The 20,671-nt window shown below is 43.7% G+C and overlaps 1 protein-coding gene across 1 annotated transcript; it reads right to left on the bottom strand.

Annotated features, from left to right (window-relative positions):
* Window positions 1–9,358: 9,358 nt before the first annotated feature.
* On the bottom strand, window positions 9,359–19,785 carry slc17a6b (solute carrier family 17 member 6b). The gene is made up of 12 exons (XM_053866063.1): window positions 19,175–19,785; window positions 18,144–18,399; window positions 17,690–17,808; window positions 16,198–16,312; window positions 15,337–15,424; window positions 15,174–15,260; window positions 14,738–14,880; window positions 14,512–14,661; window positions 14,147–14,279; window positions 13,727–13,837; window positions 12,309–12,436; window positions 9,359–12,186 (listed from the first exon to the last, which is right to left on the bottom strand). Exons 1-12 carry the CDS (start codon window positions 19,246–19,248, stop codon window positions 11,860–11,862), a joined length of 1,731 nt encoding a protein of 576 aa, XP_053722038.1. The 5' UTR covers window positions 19,249–19,785; the 3' UTR covers window positions 9,359–11,859.
* Window positions 19,786–20,671: the final 886 nt, after the last annotated feature.

The raw sequence follows: 20,671 nt of genomic DNA, 5'->3' as shown, positions 1-20,671 counted from the left end.
TTACATAAATGGGTGGCAGATGACAACGCTTCCATCTGCGTGTAGACAGGGCCTCAACGTTCTCCGTCAGGGTGGGTGAACTGTGTTGGACTGTCCATTGTCTTCTACCTGTCTACCACCTGGGACCAGCTCTGTGACCTTGTGTGTTTGAGCCTGTGAAAAACACTGATTCAACAAATAAGTCTTTCTTCTTCTTCTTGTTTGTTCTTCCATAAATAAAGTCAGCCATTCATTCGTTTAGCCGCACTAACCCTTTGTTGTCGTAACATGGACCAACAAGAGAGAGGACGAAAGCACTCGCTTTATTCCTATTACAGTCCCACCCTTGGTTATGAAACACTGTGTTTGTATCTCCAACACCACCACTAGGGGTGCTCTTTAGCACGACAACGGTATTGAACCAGCCATGCTTGTCCTTTGTAAAACAGCACTTTAAAAATATTTTCTTCTACTGTGTTCATCCACACTGTACTATTTTAAATTCGGCATTTGGCTCAGTGCAACATTGGAAAGTTTATTTTGTAAACAATTCATGTACTGAGCGCGCCTGGTCATGGCCACGCCCCTTCATTTTGATTGGTCAAAGGTGGAGAGTGACACATCATAGCGCGACACATAAACCAAGCAACTAAATCTTTATTAAAGGATCACTATTGTGCAATTTTCTTTCTTCGGTATTGATGTCTCATTAATATGGTAGCTCCACATCAAAATAACATTTTTACATCGAATCAAGTGCATCACCTTCAAAGTAACAAAGTAAAAACACCACTCAGATTTAGGCTTTAGATTCACTATTATCATGAATTCAAGATATAGAGCTCAGGGATCATGACCCTGTGTCACCGACAAGCTGGGACCATGCAGTATGAAATATATCCACTTAACAAAGGTGCAAATGTTATTTTTCATGAAGTCGTCACTTGCATCCATTAGGGTTTAGAAGCACTCAGACATGCCAAGTGTTGTGTGATGCAGATATTATTTGGCAATTGTGGATTAAACCCCTCAGCCCCTCCCCTCTGGTGCAGCGGTGATGAAAGGCGACTTTCTTCCATTTCACCAGGAGGTCTGCTGCCGAGGAAATGATTGAATTAAAAACAAAGTCTCCTCAACACGATGTGGATCAGCACACACATGACAGATGGCTTCTCGGGTTGCCACGACAACTGGGCCCTAATCTGCTGCCTCTCGGTGCCCCGCTGCAGCAGTGGTAGAGGGGGATCAATATTCCAGCACGAGGCACCATGTGCTGTGGACCACTCAAATTGGTCCCCTGGGTCAAGAGGACCCGAGGCCCGTCAGATGGGGACACACTTATTAGAGACTCACAAGTGTTATATCTTCCTGTCAGACGAGAAAAAAAGAACCCAAAACAGATTGTTTGAACCGCTGCCACACAGTAGAATATTTAGCTGAGGTATACAATTCATGACTTAGTCATGAGTTTATGCTTCTATTTTTCCTCCCTACTATTATTATTGTTATTATTATTTGTATTATTGTTACTGCTCACATTAACATCAACAAGACTGTGTCCATGCATTTCTCTGTATTGGGATGTCTTCACTGAAAATGTGTTGGACACTACCTGAATCTGCTATATGACTGATGCTGCCCGTTTTTATGAGCCGCTGAGACGTGTGTGCAGCTTCAGGAGGTTTCACGTACGTGACAAATGAGGTGTCAGCCAATTGTCACATGACAAACGGTGGCTCAGGCCTGCTGACCAGGGGTTCACTGGCTGCAGGCCACTGTTGTGCAGTCATTCAGGAATCTGCTGCCTTAAGCCAACCAAGACTAAGTCTAACCCCCTTTCATCACCCCTTTATTATCTTATTTTTTTAGCCATTTATTTCATCTCAACACTCAGACGTTGACGCGAGTATTGACCACTAGAGGGCAGTATAACAACTTCAACCTACTGGAGACAAACATGAAAATAAGATATCTTTAGAGCTTGTAATGAAAAGATCGACTATTGTTTGAAGGTTGCGCTTATTGAAGTAGGACTTCAGAATGAAAAATAAAAGCTTTAAGAACACACGGCATGATGCATTTGACAAAGGAGGACCATGTGGGCTTCCCCTGCAGGCGCTCTTTTGTCTTTTCCTTCAGTCAAAGGGAAAGACTTGTAGATGGATGATATTGAAACACAAAATGGTCTGATGATGCTCTGAGCTTACTGCGATTGATTCTCATTCTGTCTGCAAATGTATTTCCAAAAGGCAGTGCTGAGCACTGAGTCCAAAGCCTTGGAAAAATGCGCTCCAATCCTGCTGAACTGTGCCTTATTAAATTCTTTATTTTTATTTTTGCACTGTATCAAGGCCACCGATTCTGGATGGCGGCTACTTTAGTTCATTTTATATCTCGGGTTAATTTAAAGAGAGTGTCATTAGAATTTTATTAGTTTCATTTTTCTGAAAGTAAAAGGGAGACGCCTCGAAATCCACCTCAGCGTTGAAACACTGGCTCCCCTCCACTTGTGCCATTTGTCTGGCTGTCACCAGGTTTGCAATCACCCAGATTTTAACAAGATTAGCAGGAGCGAGTGGAAGCAATGGAGTCACGGTCTAATGTCATTATCAAGTGATGGAGTGTCCGAAACGGCTGTGTTATCACTGGCCAGTCGCTTAACCCCGTCAACATGTGATGGATTATGAACTACCCCACAGTCCGCTCACAAACAGATGTACATGTCAGGACACATCACGCCTGGATCTGTTTGTTTGCTTCCATCCTTGGTGAGCGGCTCTTCAGTCACGAAAGCAGGAAGACATTGAAACATGAATAAAGAAAAGGCCAGAACCTTGAGCTCCAAACACGCACATGCTCCCTCCCTCAGCCTCGCGGTCCGAGACCCAGAGTGTCTCCTGACAACCACGTCTCTCTCTTTTGCCACTTCCTTTTAACACAAGTATGCCAGTCTCCATAGCAACTCATTTCAGTTTCTGAAACATGGACAAAAGGCACAGAGGGAGAGAAGAAAGCAGCAAGGACATCCACAAATAATACATGCAGGCATATTTGTCTAAGTGGATATTCACTTCTTTATCATCATCTGTCTCCGTCTCTCTGTCAATAACTGTCGTCTGGATTCACCCAAACATGCACTTCAGTCATGATCGCTTCTCTCTCCTTCACGCTTGGTGACTGTCTCCAGAACTAAAAGTCAGCGTACGTTTTACCATGAATCAGATGACAGCGGAAATGCATTTTCAAGAGCCACTTTCTGCTAGTGAAGTTAGTGCTACTGGATTTGTCTTTTACTGACGGTATTTTTGATGAATAACAATATTTAGTTCCTTAGTCTACAAACCAAAGTTATTTATTCTGTTTGCTTGTACAGTTATTTCTACTACTAATCGTGGCTACACAGATGAAGGCGCGGCTTGTTTGTTTATTTGTTAGTTTGTGAAATGAAATGCAGAAACAGACCTACATGTTTCATTAAAACTGAAGAGTTACTTTTGAAGTGATTTGATTTTGGTGGCGTTTTATAGGTTCCTATGGTTTCTTGAAATTAATTCTAAAATTCCTATGGTGTGGCCCAGCTATAACTCAAAAGTTGGAACCCTTAAACTTTTTAAAACCCAACAGTAAATTGAATCAAAGTCCTTCAACTTCGGAGTGACTATGGCAGCTCTTCTTAAATGGTGGGACCCCTCCCCCCCCACTGGGGGAGTGGAGCGATGCAGGGGGGTTCACTCATCATTTTTTATTTTTTTATTTTTCAGGCAAATTGATGCCCTTTAAGTCTTTTCTGTTACAGACAAAAAGAATGTTACTACAGTTATTGTTTATTGTAAGTTGATCTATATTTCTTTCTTTTTCCTTTTCTGTAATGTTAACAAGGATGCAATGTTATGCAGCAGTGTTTGTCATTTTATAGACAAATGATACTATTTACACAGGCGGTGGAGGCTTGGGGGGGGCACAAAATGTTTTCTAAACGTTTGCAACGGAAAGAAGCGCTGGACTATGGTGACTACGGCTTGGCAGAGGTCTGCACTTTCAGTGCCTTTTTAGTAATGATTGTTTGACATCAGCAGTTAGTGTTCAATGGTACATTGCTTGCCTCGACAGTTTGCAACAATTATATCAAAATCTGTTGCAGCCATAAACATATCTGACTATTAAACGCTTTCACCATTGTTCTTCATATTATTTCTTCATATTTTTCTATTTTTAGTTTCTCATTTCAGGCTTGAATTATACACAAATTGCCAAGTAATAAATATTATATGTCTTGTTTTTTTTTTCTTGTACTTAAAAATCCATTTGAGGTGTCCATTTTTTTAAGTTTTAATGATTGACTTAGCAGCCCCAAAAGTGCCTGTCTGCAATGAATCAAATGGGCTGCCCACCTCTGTTTCAGAAGCTCCAGCTCCAGCTCTTCAAAGTAACCAAAAAGTGTGAAGGCGCACACTTGGACACCATTAAAAACAGCAGAGGAGTGACAGGAGGACAACAAAAACAACTCTAAATAGATTCACACTGTTCATGGTGCAGTGGTCATGGTGAGGCGCTGTGGACCTTCAACTTGTTTGTTTAGTCAGATTTGCGCGCAGAGTCTGGAAATAAACAGTTTGATACGTCCATCTCAGGCAAACCTCACGGTTGAAGTGTTCCTCCCTGACAGCCTGTAGAGAAAGATCTATAGGGGCGTGTGCTTGTGTGCAAAACCTGACTTATAGAGCTTCGTCCAAGGTGTGTTTGCGTGCGTGTGTGTGTGTGTGACTCACTCGATATGTCATTCAGATGTAGCATCTCTGCAGTGTCTGAGTCACCATGCAGGGAGGGACAAGGGAGGATGAAGGGGGGAGGCGGAGGAGGAGGACGAGAGCCGCTTTAACAAAGGGAGCAGATACGATGAAAGAAAGATCATGACATTATCTCACGCTTTTCATCAGATTCTTTTCAGGACCCGCATGTAGCCTTCTTTAGCCTGTCACAGGGATCTTGTTATGGGATAGATAATGTCAGCCTGGAGTGAGGAGGCTTATTTTTACTTCCTTTTTCCATGTCGCAAAATGTGCACAATGAAATCTGCAGGTTTTTTCTCATCATGACTGTTTGAAAGGTAGTGGCTGAATCACCCTGGTTAGGTTCTACTGTAGTTCTATATCAGGTTTACCACGCTTCTGTGAAACTGTATCTTGTTTCACAATGCCTTTATTTATTCCTTTTATGGCCTTTTAAAAATGTTTATTGTTTAAGTCAAAAATTAATTTAAAAAATACTACTGTCAACCTGGTATTACATTTATTCATCTTTTGCTATGACAAATAATATTTGTAGTTTTATCCATTTATATCTAAACCAACTTGAGAGAATATTAACACATTTTTATTGAAAAGGGAAAATAAGGGAACAGATTGCTTGATAAATTGCCTTGATGTTTAAAAAAAATTAAAACGACACAGCAGGTCAAAGGTCACCAGTATCAAAAGGTGATCGGCATTAAATAAAAAAAATCAGCCATTTCTCACAAGAAAAACTATAGCTTTAAAAAGGTATGACAAAGAATATGTCTGTGTTTTATGATACAAAGGTTGTGGGGGGAACAATGACGCGGGGAGCTATAGATTTATCTGTCATCTCATCCAAAGCAAATGTCAAGTTCACCCTCTCCCATGTGCTTTCTGTCTTGTGGGTTTATTGTGCATCTCTCCCACACACACTCCTCCCCAAGTGTCTGCGCTCACAGCCGCTTCTCTTAAAGGCGCAGTACGTTTTAAGGAACACACTTGGATAAAATCATGAACTTATTACCTTTTCCTGCCGCAGGAGGTCAAAACATCATCTCTGCCCGATGAGTGACAATTGTTTTCGTTGTTCAACTGCTGGGTCTTGAAGTGGCTGCGGGTCGCAGGTAATTGTTTGAAATTGCAAAGTGATTTTCAGCCTAATGGGCAAATTGCTGGGCTTCAGTGTCGAGAATCAAAACCCTGCAATTTAAGCAAACGGTTGGAGATGAGCTATTGAGTCGACCAAATCAAAAGCACAACGGTTTCGACTGTGATGTGGGGCTCAAGTAGAAGATTGATCCTTCATCATCATCTGCCTCTACTGCAGAACAGTCAGTAAACGCCACTCAGATATGACACTAATGGAGCCAAACCGGCCGTTTTTGATACCCTTTTTAGTTTGTTCAGTAAAATATACTTTCAGCTATTTCAACGGGATGCTTTACATTGAAAGTCAGTCCTTTGTTTTCATCTGGAAACTACTTCAGGAGCATCACCTCCCCAGAGGAAGTGTGGTTTCTGTGCGTGTGCGTGCGTGTTGTTCTCATAAACTCTGATGAAGAAGAATTTCTTATTTCCTAATATTAGAGCGCGGCGCCCCTGAGGATCTCACTTGAGGAGGCTGTGACGCACTTCCCGGTGAATGTTAGCGATCAACTACGTATGAGGTGTGAGTGTCTGTGTGTGTGTGCGCGCGCCTGCTTGAGTGTGTGCGGAGGCTGGCGGATGCTAAATTTACACCCGCTGTGGTGATAGCGCTAAAGGCTGCTACGTGCATCCAATCATGCTTCCTGACTCGTGCAGGAGGAGGATCCGGCTCATGGCGTCCGGGCCTATCGGGGACCTTGCTCAGGGGTCGTCAGAGACACTGCTGTAGAGGTACCACACAAAGAGCTGCATGTTGGCGAGGAAGCCGACAGCTCGCAATGCTGCTGCCGGTCTGGGCTGGTTACCTCTCTGCCTGACGTTTGCCTCAGTGGTGACGCAGTGATGCTTTATTGAACGCCACGGACAGCTCACGTGTGGGATATGAGAGGGCGCATGAGGGGGCATAAAGGCAGTCATCTTTAGGTGTGAGTGGAACTTAGAAGCTCCAAACTTTTCTAACTAAAGGTGCTATTCTTGAAGCTTGTGGTTTCATCAGAAAACTTTCAGAGGTCGGTGTGTACTGAAGACTCAAGGGCTGCTCGAATTATGTTTTCTGTTTTCAGTTCCATGCTGTTCACTGTGTACACCACAAAACACCGGAATAATTCTGTGTGGTTCTACAATTGATAGGTCATTCTTATGACAAAGGCTCTCCTCTTAAACCACGTCATACCAAGCAACACAACATGAGGCTGTGATACATCAATAACAGTCCAGTATCAATATCTTAAATTGATATCTCCTTTATTCTAGGTCAGTTCCCCTTCAACTGTCACTAGGGGTTGTGAGTGAAAAACCCTCATGAAACACTCTTTCAGAATGAAATGATCTGATCTAAAATCGAAAATTTCATTTGGATCGATGGATTATGCAGATCGGTTTGGCGCCAGAATACAATGAAATGGGCTCTACCGACTCGCCCTGGGTGATAATCATGAAAAATTTCTGAATGGCCTCAATTATACTGTAGGTCATCACTGTGTCTCCGCTTGGATGCTCCTCTTCTTTGTGACCACCAGAGGTCGCTGTGTTCTGAATCTGACTGATGCCGGCAAAGACTTGTGATTTGATCTTGTGATTTGTTTCAGGAGTGAGCTACAATGTCTGACACTAAGACTAAGACTGGCTAGTTGTTTGTTGGTGTTTCTGGCCACTCGCCTGTCGGCTCTGACACAGCATGACATATATTCAGACTGGATCAGTGTGTGTTACGGTGACAATGCTAATTGGTCAACATGCCAATTGAAGGCTGCCTTAGTCGTCAGTATAGGAAGCAAAAGTCCCTGAAAATAGTCGCTATTTGACTGTGTAGTTTGTGTTGGACAGTGAGTGGGAACGAAAGAGTGCCAACACTGTGAACTACTGCAGGGTGAATTGTAAATTGCTGCTTTCTAATTTAAGTTGAATTAAAGCGACCCCTTCACACTAAACCTATTTTTTGAGTGACTTCCTTGTTTCCTATGCATTTCTCCAGCCACCAGCGATGCTTTCAAAAGCATGTTTTTACATGATTTGCAGCTGTTAACAGGTTATATTTTCACTAACATCATTTGGAGTTGTCATTCAAAGGTGCCTGAAAACCTTTGTTTTTTTTCAATAATTTTAGCGTTCAACTCAATATAGTGTGCACCATTGAATGGGTGGAATGGACCCGGGTAAATGATGTGTTTATTGCTCAGGAGCTAAGGGTTGGGGCAGGTCACATGTTTGTTTGTAGACTGAATGAGTCACACTAAAATCCACCCAGGCATATTTTGTAAATGTGGGTCTTAATTATAAGTCGTATCTCAGGGGTCCAAACAGAACAAAAGCCATTAAAGAGTGACTTTGGCATGCGCCCTCTGCTCCCTCAAGGCTGTGGCAGCACCTGCCCCCCACACTCTCTCTCTAAACTGTCGAACATATGTACACGGAGGCTCTTCATTTAACGTCCCTGCTGCCAGACTTGTCTGTATATGAGTTGCTAATGAAAATGAATGGAAGTTGGAAATAGAACATCTGACGTCACTCGGCACTGGTGTTGTTTCAAGTCTGTATTTAACATCAACGTGAGGCCGGGTGGGCGTGAGGAGGAGGAGGAGGCGGGTCTGCGGACTGACAGTCACGGGAGGTTACGGGTCACTTCTCCCACTTGCACCGGGACATGATGACAGTTCTGGCTGGTTGACTGTGAGAAAATACCATTTATGGTGGTGCGTGACGCGTTTATCCAGCCTGTCACATTCAGGGGGGGCAGGGGCTGAGGCGGGACGTTTCTCTCTCTCAAGCACACGCACGGAGGAGAGAGAGAGTTTTAAATGCTAATCCGAAGCTGCTCATCAATCACACCTTAATCTCAGCCTCACGACGGTTAGCGTCAGCAGAAGTGAGGAGAATACGATGAATTCGCTTTGTCCTTCCTACCTGGTTTCTGTGATGTGAAACCTCTCATTTTATCAGATTTTTAAGTGAATGCTTGAGTAGTTTGCCTCTCAAGGTGCGTTTAAGGTGAGATACCATTAAGATAAAGCCATTTTTATGGCGTTTCCTGAGATCTTGATAAGTATGATCAGCTCTGCTAAAAACGTGTTTTTAGCTTCGACACTTCTCAAAGTCAACCTTCCTTTTCTGGGAAATATTTTGTTGTGTATTAGATTTTGATGTTTATTGGGGAGGAATTTTCCATCCATCCATCTAAATATGCAGTCAGTGCCTGTTTTTCAGGAGGCCGTTGTCCTCCAACTAACATTCTAAATTGTCTTAACAAGCGCAGCTCATCCATCGCTGCTTCATTTAGAGGTCACTTAGTCAATAGGTCGATCCACGGCGACAGTGAGGCAGCTCCCTCCACCACTTCATCTTTTAATGTCTGAGGAGGTGTGCTGGAAAATTCACTTGCAGCAGAAAAAATGCAGCGTTAAAAATATACCACACAGAGACAGTTTCTTTTTGTTTTTTGTTTTTTATCAAAAAGAATATAGAGTTCCATTTCAACATCAACAAACCTCTCAATGTACACAGCAAGAGAAGCAATAGAATCACACCGTAACTTCAGAGGCACAAAAACAGGAAACTTAAACGTCTTCAAGTTGCACATTTCTCTTGGCTGAAAAATGTTCAACCCCTCACTGTGTCTGCTTATCAAATGAGGTCTGATGTACGGGAGGAGGAGAACTGGGGGGCTACGAGTGGTTAGGAGTGGGGGGGTGCGACCACTTGATGCACAGTCAAAGTGGAAACAGCAGAAAGACACACGGGAAGTAACACAGAAAGCACAGCTAACAAAAACAGACGACAAGACGAAGAGGAGCAACAGCTTCCGCTTTAAGACGGAGCCTGTTTTATCATTCTGTTTTGGTGAGCAGCCCTGACACAAACTCTTTGGGTCATCAAAGACGTCTGTGCTGAGCTCTATTACTATAGTTTACACACACACACACGCACACATCTTTGTTTTTCAAACGTTTTATGCTTTTTACAAAAACACACAACAGATGTCTTAAAAAATATCACGTGTTCATGATGCTGGAGCAGAACTGTTACGCTGAACTTATTGCTTTGTACACTGAGTCATATTGTGTGGCGCCTGAACTCCTGCAGGTCCAGACCGTGACCCTCTGACACCCGGACTTTGCTCAAAGTCCCTCTGTGATCTTCCCCTTTGGTAGATTGTGCAAAGAAATTGAAGCATCGGTAACAGTTTCTGGGACAATGAACGAGTGAAAACTGAAACTAAGATACACATATTGTAAGTTTCACAGTGTTCCATGCATTTACTCTCTCTCACACACATACACACACACACACACATACACATCTCCAAAGTGAGGTGTTGACACATGATTTTCACACAAATGACACATTACACAGAGTTGGCCCCTTAAAATCATGTGAAACTAATGCGTTCCATTTACGTTCAGAAGTCAGAGTCTCTTCTTGGTCAGCAGAAGTCGATGCTCATGTTGACCACTAGGATGCACTCTGTGTTCAGTTCCAACCGCTCCTGACTTCTGAAGCAAATCCAACGCAGCATACATGTACAGTAAACTGCTTTAAGATCCGTTTATATTCTAATCTATCGTTACAGACTCTTCATATATATGTCAAATAAACAGGATAAATATCTCGTGACATTTGCTCTTTTGGAAACCCAAATTTGAAACTTGTTTCAATTTATATTTTCTCACTTACATAGAAATAATTATTATCACTCTAGAATCAATAGTCTCATAAGAACACTATGCTTTAATGAATGTAAAGATATGTGCTTTTTCTGTTCATTGCACACGCCCATTATTATTTTTCACAAGTCGGCAAGTCTCGTAAATATTTGACGTAAATATTTCTGTATATCATAAAGACAGATTTCCACGACACAGATATACGTTCACCTGTGAGCAGCGCCACGACCAAGTCTCCGCTCCTAAATGTCGATTGATGTCTTCGGCTAGAGGTTTCATGCTTCATATAAACTCTTCCCTGTTCAGTGTTCCACTTTCACATCTCACTAACATTTCAAATATACACTTTGAGGTGACAACGACGGACGATTGTGCATTTAGAACTGAGTTGTCAAGAGCAACACCGAAAAATCTAAATGGCCTGCTTCAGTGACACAAGCATCGAAGTGGAATACTGAGCTATTTGATGGGTTCAGCTTCAGGTAAACCCACAGGCTCGAGGGAAGCCTGACCCCGAATAAGTCTATCTACCAGGTATAGAAATAATAATACAGCTCTAAACTGCCAATTTGATGTTTTACGACTCCACTCACCGAAAATCATTTCATATCTAACATTTAATTCTGTGGTAAAACGTTCGAATGACGATCCCTTTATAGAGGTTTATGAGGCAGTGGACGTCTTCCATAGTGAGCTTGACACCACCTAGTGAATGTTTTATAGGAATTAAACATGGCTGCTCATATGTAAGAGAAGATAAGAAGCCGGTCATCCACTTAAGCAGGACTTAAAGTCCATCCTTATGGCTGCATGTATTGTTCAGCTGTCTGACCAAAGATTGTTGCCATGTGTAGGAGGGGAACAAAACTCAGGAGTTGTTGGAGGCCGGAGTATCAACACGGTGGCAGTCAGGTACATTAAGGCTTCAACTAAGGCAAGTATGTGCGGATCTGAACCCTTTTCAGCTTCTCGATGGCTGAATGTTTTGAAGAACTACAACTGAGTTTGTTTATTCATGTTCTGAATGAATGGCACCTAGATAAATGCAGACATTCTTGTTGAATGGAATTATTTTCAACAAGTGTGAGTCTTGTTTTTGCACTCGCCAGTTGTTATGGCTGTTTTGAGACCAGTTTCATGACCTTCAAATGTGCTGAACGGCATAAATCTTTATAAAGGGATCCTCATGCTCAAGTGTGGTGACGGTACAACAATAGACGACTTTCCTGCTGATCTTTTTTTGTAACTACAGTGAAGCACATTTTGGAAATTAAAACTCTACCGGTGGTAGCTGTGGTCTAAGAGTACCCCTCATCCTGCCCGTATCCGTATCCACCTTGCGACTCCTCCTGCACGTACTGCTCCGTCTTCTCCCAGCCGGACGCCCAGCCGCCGTTGACTTGTGTGGTGGCACCGTAGGACTTGGCGGCGGCGTAGCTCTGAGTGATGTCGCCGGTTTCTTCGGCCAGCTCGTCCTCGTCGATGAATCCGCACTTCTCCTCGCTGGTCAGTTCTGGGTCGGCCCACGGCTGCTTCTCCCCGGAAGCGAAGAGGCCGTAGAACACCACCCCACCATAGTGCACCAGGGAGGCGATCAGGAACACATACTGCCACTCCTCTCGAGTCTGAGGGAACAACACACACAACGTTGTCATGAAACCGTCTTTTATTTATCCACCACAGTTCAGTCGCGCCGGTGATGAGGACCACAATATGCTGCCTGAAGGATCAAAAGGCGAAGTGTTACCTTGTTTTTGGTCATAGCACCCACAATGAGGGGACACACCATCCCAGACAGAGTCCCCACTCCGTTGGAGATTCCCATGAGAATGCTGGCGTAGCGAGGAGCAATGTCTAGATGATTGACGTTGAAGCCTGATGGATGAGATTTAATAAACAATCAGATGTATTTCTCTGTGAATAACGGTTGTGCGTCTGAGCGCCATTAATGGCGAGTGTCTTCTGTGACAAAAGCGGCAGAACGAGGAAAGCGTTTGGGCTCAACCAGAGACCGTCTTGTTGCAGAAATAGGCAGTGACTCCCCTCACACCCTCACCCCTCTCCCCGACTCTGAGTGGCTGAATGAGTAAGTGTCCTCGCATGCTGCCTGCCTGGCAAATCCCCCGAGACAGCTCGCACTGAATTATTAAACACTCCGGGAGAGAGAGAGAGAGAGCTCGACAACATCAGGGAAGAAGCCCGTCTTGCACACAGCCTCAGCTCAACATCCTTTGTTATGAAGCAGGATGGTGGAAAGATAGCAGAGCTTAGATTTCTGATCTCCAGTGTCTGCAGCTAAATGCAGAAAGACTACATCTTCCTACAGGTTCACACATTCAGGAATTTACAGCTCATACATGGAGCTCAAAATGAAAATAGGAAAATATTACAGGATAATTATTATGATCTCTAGTTGAGTTACATTTAATAATAGTAATAATAATCATAATTATAATACAATTACTTCTATTACTATTATATTTACTTGAACTATTTCTACTCATAGTAGTAATAATACTCCATTACTATTACTACTGCTGATACTACGTCGACTACCACTACTACTGCAATTGCAACAAATACTGATACAACTATGACCACTAATTTTACTACTACTGCTATTATATTACTACTTCACTACAACCAGTTATTCCTGCTAATACAATATATGGCAATGTTTTGCTGCAATGGAAAAACTCCAACTGATACCCATGCTATTATAAGATAATACATCTACTCCATCTTATGTTGTAATGCTACTATTACTACCACAACTGTCACTACTGCGATCACCACAAATACTACTACTCCCATTCATGCTGCCATTATTATTATTATTTTTTTGTTTACTACTACCACCTCTGTCCCAACTGCACTTACAGTACATGGCTTTTATCACTGGCTATAATAACAGTAACAGTACATGGCTATTATTATTAACTGCTTCTATTACCACGACCGATGCTTCTAAGTCAAATATTTTTTCTTGTTTAGTGTGAATTCTATAGAATACAGAATATTTTCATCCAATTTCTGTTGATCTTAAATAGTAAACATGATTTAAACATATCATTTCCTGGTCTTAATGTCAGTGACATTCAAGTCAAGAGAATAATCATGATAAAAAAAAAACTGATTTGTAACGACAACAAAGTGCTTCAGTACCAGATATCGCAAATCCGCTGAAGCCCACAGCCAACACCAGGAAGGAGATGGCCACCCCTTTGCTGTGAGAGTATCCCACCACCAGCAGCAGTGTGGCCTCCATGCCAAATCCTGCAGAGTCAAACAGAAGGTCAGAACCGCACACATACTCACACACCGACACACACGAAGCCCGCTGGCAGTTGGCAGCAGTACAAAATTGAATCAAACAAAGAAATGTGGCTCGCGCCCTATTATATAAGTGACAGACACCAAATCGATGGTGAATCAACAGGCTCAACAAAAGTATTGAACTGGTGGATGATCAACAGAATCGGAGCATCTGGGCGACATGCAGACAAAAAAGAGGAGACGGAGTGCTGCTCACACCCCGTGGCTGAGCAGAGCGAGGTGTGAAGAATGACATTTCAGACTTCTCACCTCCACAGTTCATGATTTTCCTGACGGTGGTTGTCGACAGGATGTTCTGGCTGCGCAGGTAGTCGGCCAGCTGGCCGCCGATGGGGACAATGATGGTCATCACCAGATGAGGCAGAGCTGACAGAATGCCAACCTACAAGGGAAGAGTTTCAAATCTATATTATGTTATTATTGTTTATGTACACTTCTACTCTGGATATATAACTGTCATCACCACTACTGCTCCTGCACCTTCAAATACTGCATGCGTCTTAATAACGTTGTGAAGTACATGTCTCACTTCACTTTCAGCTCCAAGTTTTATGTGACATACGACCGATCTGCCGTCTTGTTCAGTGAGGCGAAGACATCAAGAGACAACACACCTTGCTGATCTCAAAGCCAAAGACTTCCTCAAAGTATGCAGGCTGGCTGATAAGCAGCAGGTAGAAGGTCCAGCTCCTGCAGAAGTTGGCTACAATGATTGCATAGACCGGCATGGATGTGAAGAACTTCCTCCAGGGCGTCTTGAATTTCTGGAATTTCACAGTAAATCGTTTTTTTCATGTAGAAGACAAGAGTCTGATCTTCACAGCAGTTGATGTTCTGTACCTCTGTTGGACCCATGAGCATGGCGCTCTCCCCAATGCTCTCCTCGATATAGCAACGTTCTTCATCAGTGATGGTGGGGTGTTCAGCTGGACTCTCGTAGGACACAAAGATCCAAAACATGTACCAAATGATGCCGACGCAGCCTGCACACAAACCATATATGTCTTTTCATGCCTGAGTAACATCTCACTGAGAAACATAGAACCAAATCCAGGGGTTGCCAACATGGTGCCCGCGGGCACCGGGTACCCCACAGAGACCTTTTTTCTTTTTTGTTACACCATTGGTAATTACAGGAATATTATTTATTGCTCACCATTTATCACCCATTATGTATCGTCATTTCAGAAGTGTGTACTGACTCGATGGTAGCCCTTGGAGTAGGTCGCGTTTGCTAAAGGTTTGGTGAGCCCTAACCTAAGCTATCACTCCATACCATAGACGTAGAAGACAGAGGACCAGCCGGTGTATTGAACCAGGATTCCTGCCAGAGGCATCGCAATAACAGCTCCTGCATATGAGCCTTCAAGACAACAGACAACATAATGTCATTTCAGAAAGAGCAGTGAGGATCACATCTCAGGCAGGTGGATATTTACCACAGAAGGAGATGGTGGCCAGACGACTCCTCTCCAGTGGAGGAGCCCACTTGCTCCAGATGCCATGACAGGCCGGATAAGTGACACCCTGAACACCAGAAAGACAGTGTGTGGGACAACAATGCCTCTCTAGTGCATCTCAAAAATAACAGAAAATAAACTCCAGATATTTATCTTTATTGAGAACAAACTAGCTCTGCCCTTTTAAAGCCAGCGAGTGGAGATCCTGATGAGCTGTGAATCATGAAGCGAAGTAGAATTAAATTCATTAAAGGTTCATTAACCCCTGATTTTAATAAGCCACAGAGATGTGTAACAGCATCTGTTGAACAGAGGTCTGTGTTGATTTGGCTTTAGTCAGTTATTCAAATTTCAATTACAAAAATCAAGCCTGTGTTTGTACAGTTGGTGTCCGAAGCACTTTCGTAGTAGTGAAACTATATATATATATATATATATATATATATATATATATATATATATATATATATATATATATATATATATATATATATATCCTTGTGGCTTCTTGGCTTGACATGATGTTGATGTTTACTATCTGTCACTATCGGCTTGCGTTGTTTGATTTATTTTCTGTTCACGCCAGACACTACAGTCTCAGGTTTCCCTACCAACACAGCGCATAGATGTTCTTTGGCTCATCACAATTTCCCTTCCCATCCGTCTGCGCCAGCGGATCAAATTCCCTCTGGCTGAGCATCCTGTGCTCTACATTGCTTTGTTTCCATTGTGAAATTGAAGGGGAATCCAATATAAAGATTTGAGAGGGTCTAAGCTGCTGCCGTGACTAACCAATGATATTAGGCTTGTTTATCAAAACAAAGAGCGGGCTGCTCTTACCTCCACCAGGCCCTGTAATATCCGGACAAATATCACACAACCGTAATGGACCCGGGCTGCCGAGGGGATGAACATGTTGAGTGTTGAGGTCAGTATGATGGCAGCACCAAAAACCCTGAAAATCACGAGAGGCAATGACTGGTAATGGCCATTTATTGAAATACATGTAAAACCAAAGCGTCATCTGACAGTTTTGACCCTCTGCTGTAATATTCCAGCTCTGACATAAGGGACTGAAATGTGTGGCTACTCCATCATTGGCGAGTGATGGCGTTGCCTTGGGGGGTTGGAGGTATTACTGCTGCTGCTGAGACCGACTAGCAGTGGTTGGTTATTGCACAGGGAATATGTCATAAATATTTAATTAAAGCTTGGAGCAGCTGAGGTGCAAACACCAGCCACAAATATGAATCTAATTTCAGCCTCCCCTCCCATCACGTGGATTGATAGCTCAGGTCCTAATCTGGAGATTACACCACTTCCTTCAATTCTAATTATGACACAAAAGAATCAAGATTTCCACACCTCTGTATTCGTTATTGATGAATGATTATCGATAATAAAACAATCTGTATTGTTACAAACTGGAATCTCTGAAACCAGTTATTGCATTATATATGTATTCAGTCATGACAATGTGAGTTCATTCAGGTAAAATACACAGGCTGGAAAATAACAGATTTTTCTGAACAATATTTTTTAGTGGGTTAGTAACACGATGGAAGAAATCTTCTGCGGTGCAAACATTCAAACGAACCTTCTTTTTTTTACGAGTTATTTGATGTTGATGTCAAGAATATAAGAAATGCACAACTGGAGTATTAGTTGGAGTATTAGCAGTGCGTCACCGGCGTAATAAAACATGAATCATATCGAGCGCCTATGAATTAATAACGAAGGTGAGACGCCAACGTGGGAAAAATTATTTGGATTAAAAACAAATAAAATTCAAATATTGTGAGTGATTAATGTCAACACAAACCTGCTGAAATGGAACACTGCTGTTCAAATTATTCATTCGTATTTACCGGCGTTAAGTGGCAGGGCGTCGTGTGTGCGCATTATTTTGTGGGAACTGGCGGCTGGCTACATGACACGGTCTGGTCCCCGAGGCCCCGCGGAGCGCCGGATTACTGCCGGCCTCCAACCCCCCCCTGGGAGCTCATTAACAGGTGGCACAGAGCCCTGCTCCCGGGGCGGCTGGGCCGCTGCCTGTCCGCCGGCTCGACCACCAGCCGTCCAGACCGCGCTTCACGCGCGTCTGGCGCGTACATTGTGCGGCGCTTTCATTTTAAAAACTAAAATAAAATAAACTAATTTCTAGTGTGGCTGTGTTCAATGCCATATTCGTGGGAGTCAAGTCTGACAAACGACAGAAAAAAAAAACATTAGAACCAAATTCATGAGTTATGAAATGAAAGCAAGGATGCGCCATCTTGTTGGTGCGCGCGCGTCGGTGTGTGCGCGTGTGTGGTGAGGGAGGACTTCCTACCTGTTGGCAGCCAGTCTGGAGGATATATATCCACCAGGGATTTGTGTGACGATGTAACCCCAGAAGAATGATCCGTGGATCATCCCCACTGTCTCCGGGTCCCAGTTGAATTTGGCTTTCTGAGAATAAACAGACACAAAAGATGAGGAGTCCTAAAGGCGAGCTGAATGCGCAGTCTTGGGCCTATGGGGCCTGTGGTGTTTGACCTCATGGAACGGTGCCGGTCGCATTGAAAAACTCAACTCTGGCGTTAATATCAATAGATACGTCAGAAAGAGTTTGACCTTACGCGCGTCACTCAGAGGGACACACGCGCTTCACATACCGTCCCAGCTATTTCTAAGGCCTTTAATGTTTTAGTTTATTCTTTTGGACGTCTATATTGATGATTTTTGTTCTGGAAACAGTTTCCCGCGTCCTTGACGGTGTTTGGGGGCGGGGGGCGTCCACGCACCTCCTTGATGACGAGCTTGCCGTTCACGTGCGTGGTGCTGTTGTTGACCATGCCCACTATGGCCACGCCCAGGTTACACCGGATCCCGAACGAGATGCAGAAGCCCAGACCGCTCATGATGGCGATGATGTAGCGGCGGGGCAGACCGAAGCAGCTGCAGTCGCACAGAGGGGGCTTCTTCTCCGCGGCCTCCCGGGGCCGCCCGTCCTCCGTCAGCTCGATCACCTCCCCGCTCTTCTGCTTCCTCTCCATCACCCTGAAACAGCCACATCATCATGGCCATGTTCCACCCAGAAATTCTTTTTTTTTTTTTTTTTTTTAGAAGGAAAGTCGAACCCCCTGGAATCCTAAAAGGCCTTTACATTTAAAAGAAAAAATAAAATCATCAGTAGATTCACGTGCAGCAGCTGAATGCAGGGCTGATAATAACCGACATTTCGGAGACAGTGGTGAGAACAGAGGTGGTGGGACATGTACAGCCGGTGTACCGCATTGCAGCATCATGTTTATACTCTCATTAGCATTCAGGGGACCGAGCGGCAGATCCAGACTCACGACTGTGGGCATCCCTCAAAGTCTTCCCCCTCTTTTCTCAGGCAGACAGCGGGCCCTCGTCATGATGTTACACAGCCACACTCACGCGCACTGCAGCGCAGTTGATCAACAACGATTTCTCAAGTTTAAAGGCAAAAAAAAATATCTGTATTGTGAAAACATGAAATGATCCGTGATAATAATATAGTGGCACAGAAAAAAAAAACCCGAAAAAAGTCACATATAAAATGAATGTTGCTGTTTATAATTAAATAGTGTGCGTGCGCGCGCGCGCGCAGGAGTTTCCAAGGTGAGCCTCGGGGAAAAAAAAGGTGAATGGACGATCAGGCCGCGGCGCGTGCGCGCGCGTTCGTCCAGAGGCATCCACACCCCTTCCAAAGTCACCACACGCACGCGCTCCCCCCGATTGCATAATTCTCAGGTTCCATCCGTGAACATGATGCGGAGACATTAAAAACAGGCAAAGGCGCGCTCACCTGTGCATGTGGCCGAGGGTCTTCCCCGCCATTTCCTTCACCCCCGCCAGCGCTCTCGCCTTCACCGACTCCATATTCGCTTCAGATGCTCAGGCCGTCCGCGTGGTTGAAATCTGTTCAGATTTAAATTCACTGCCTACTCGACATGTTGCCACGCGGAGGAATCGACTGTGTTGCTGTAGGTGGAAAAAAAAGCGTTTCGAGTCCAGGGGACAGGTGGATGTCCGGGGACGGCCCCTAAAACGATCGCGGCAAAAGCGGCAAAAGTCGCTCTAGACTCGAGTGTCGGAGGAGCTGTGCGGGTTATCCATCCAGCACCGTCGGATCTGCCGCCTGCACAGCAGCAGCCCAACCGACTGCCATCACCTCCGTAAGAAAAAACAAAAAGGAAAGTGAGATTTCACGCTCGATCGCTCTCCGAGAGGAAGCGGGGCTTTAAAAGGGATTTAGAAACGCCAAAGTTGACCGAAAAGACGCGTGCGTTTGCCTGCGTCTCGCCTGAAATCAAAGAGGGAGCGAGGCTCGCTGTCTCCTGTGGCGAGCGCAGGTTCATCTGACGTCGTGTTCAGCACCGAGGTCAGAGCCAACATCCACAGCAGCCACCACATCTGGACAGATGCCTCTGACAAGCGCCCCAAACAAGTCACTCGCACAAACTCGCACTTTTTATTCCTCGACTTATTCCGTCACATGCATTTATATGAAAAGTTAACACCTGTGTTCAGTATGACATTTCCATGTTCACATCGTCTACACTTTTTTTCCACAGTGAACGTTTACTATACATTTGATTTTTTTCCCCCTAAATGTTGCAGAAATCCCAATAAAATTGTCAGCGATGGCGCGGAAGCTGCGCCTCCTGAGGGCGGTGCTATGGAAACCAAAGGAGCAGGAGTAGATGTTTCCCTCCATCATGCTCCTCTCCCCGACACAAGAATCCATCAATAATTTATGCGTATTTTCATCTCCTTGACGACCACATCCTCCACCTTAATCATCGGCTCACTTTTGGACATCCCTGAATATTTCACTAGGCCTTCACGGCGCGGCTGCAGCGGAAATGGAACATCCATTCTGAGCCATTTATTCCCATGATAAGCCAGTCTAAGGCATGCATTTATATATCATGACAAAACGCCATGATGTATACAGTTGATAAGAATATGTTTTTTAAATAAGGCATTCGCTTGATACACCTTTTGTGGAGAAGTAGATCATTTGTCAGGCACTCGCTTCTTTATATTTATGGTTGTTTGTCGCCATCTAAAGGCTGGAGTTGATAAACTATGAATTCATTGAGCAGAAGAAATGCTAAGGAATGTTAATAATAATAAAATAATAATCAAATATGATACTAATAATAATCACATTCATGAGTAGAAATAATATAGACATAGTTAATCTTACAATAAAAGCACAATTCATCTCAATATACATATATTTTGAGAAAAGTAGTTGTAGTTGACTGTCATTTGTGGGTGGAGGCTGCCACCTGGC

Source organism: Synchiropus splendidus, chromosome 5 (assembly GCF_027744825.2).
Source record: "Synchiropus splendidus isolate RoL2022-P1 chromosome 5, RoL_Sspl_1.0, whole genome shotgun sequence".
NCBI classification, from domain to species: domain Eukaryota; kingdom Metazoa; phylum Chordata; class Actinopteri; order Syngnathiformes; family Callionymidae; genus Synchiropus; species Synchiropus splendidus.
Note: the sequence above shows the minus strand (reverse complement) of the source record. Positions and strands in the feature narration are given on the sequence as shown.

Excerpts from the sequence above, each read along its gene's own strand:
- slc17a6b (XM_053866063.1), bottom strand. The coding sequence starts at position 19,248 with ATGGAGTCGGTGAAGGCGAGAGCGCTGGCGGGGGTGAAGGAAATGGCG. Across the intron at positions 18,400-19,174 it reads ACCCTCGGCCACATGCACAG|GGTGATGGAGAGGAAGCAGA; the intron begins GTGAGCGCGCCT and ends TGGCTGTTTCAG. Across the intron at positions 16,313-17,689 it reads TCCAGACTGGCTGCCAACAG|GGTTTTTGGTGCTGCCATCA; the intron begins GTAGGAAGTCCT and ends CGTGATTTTCAG.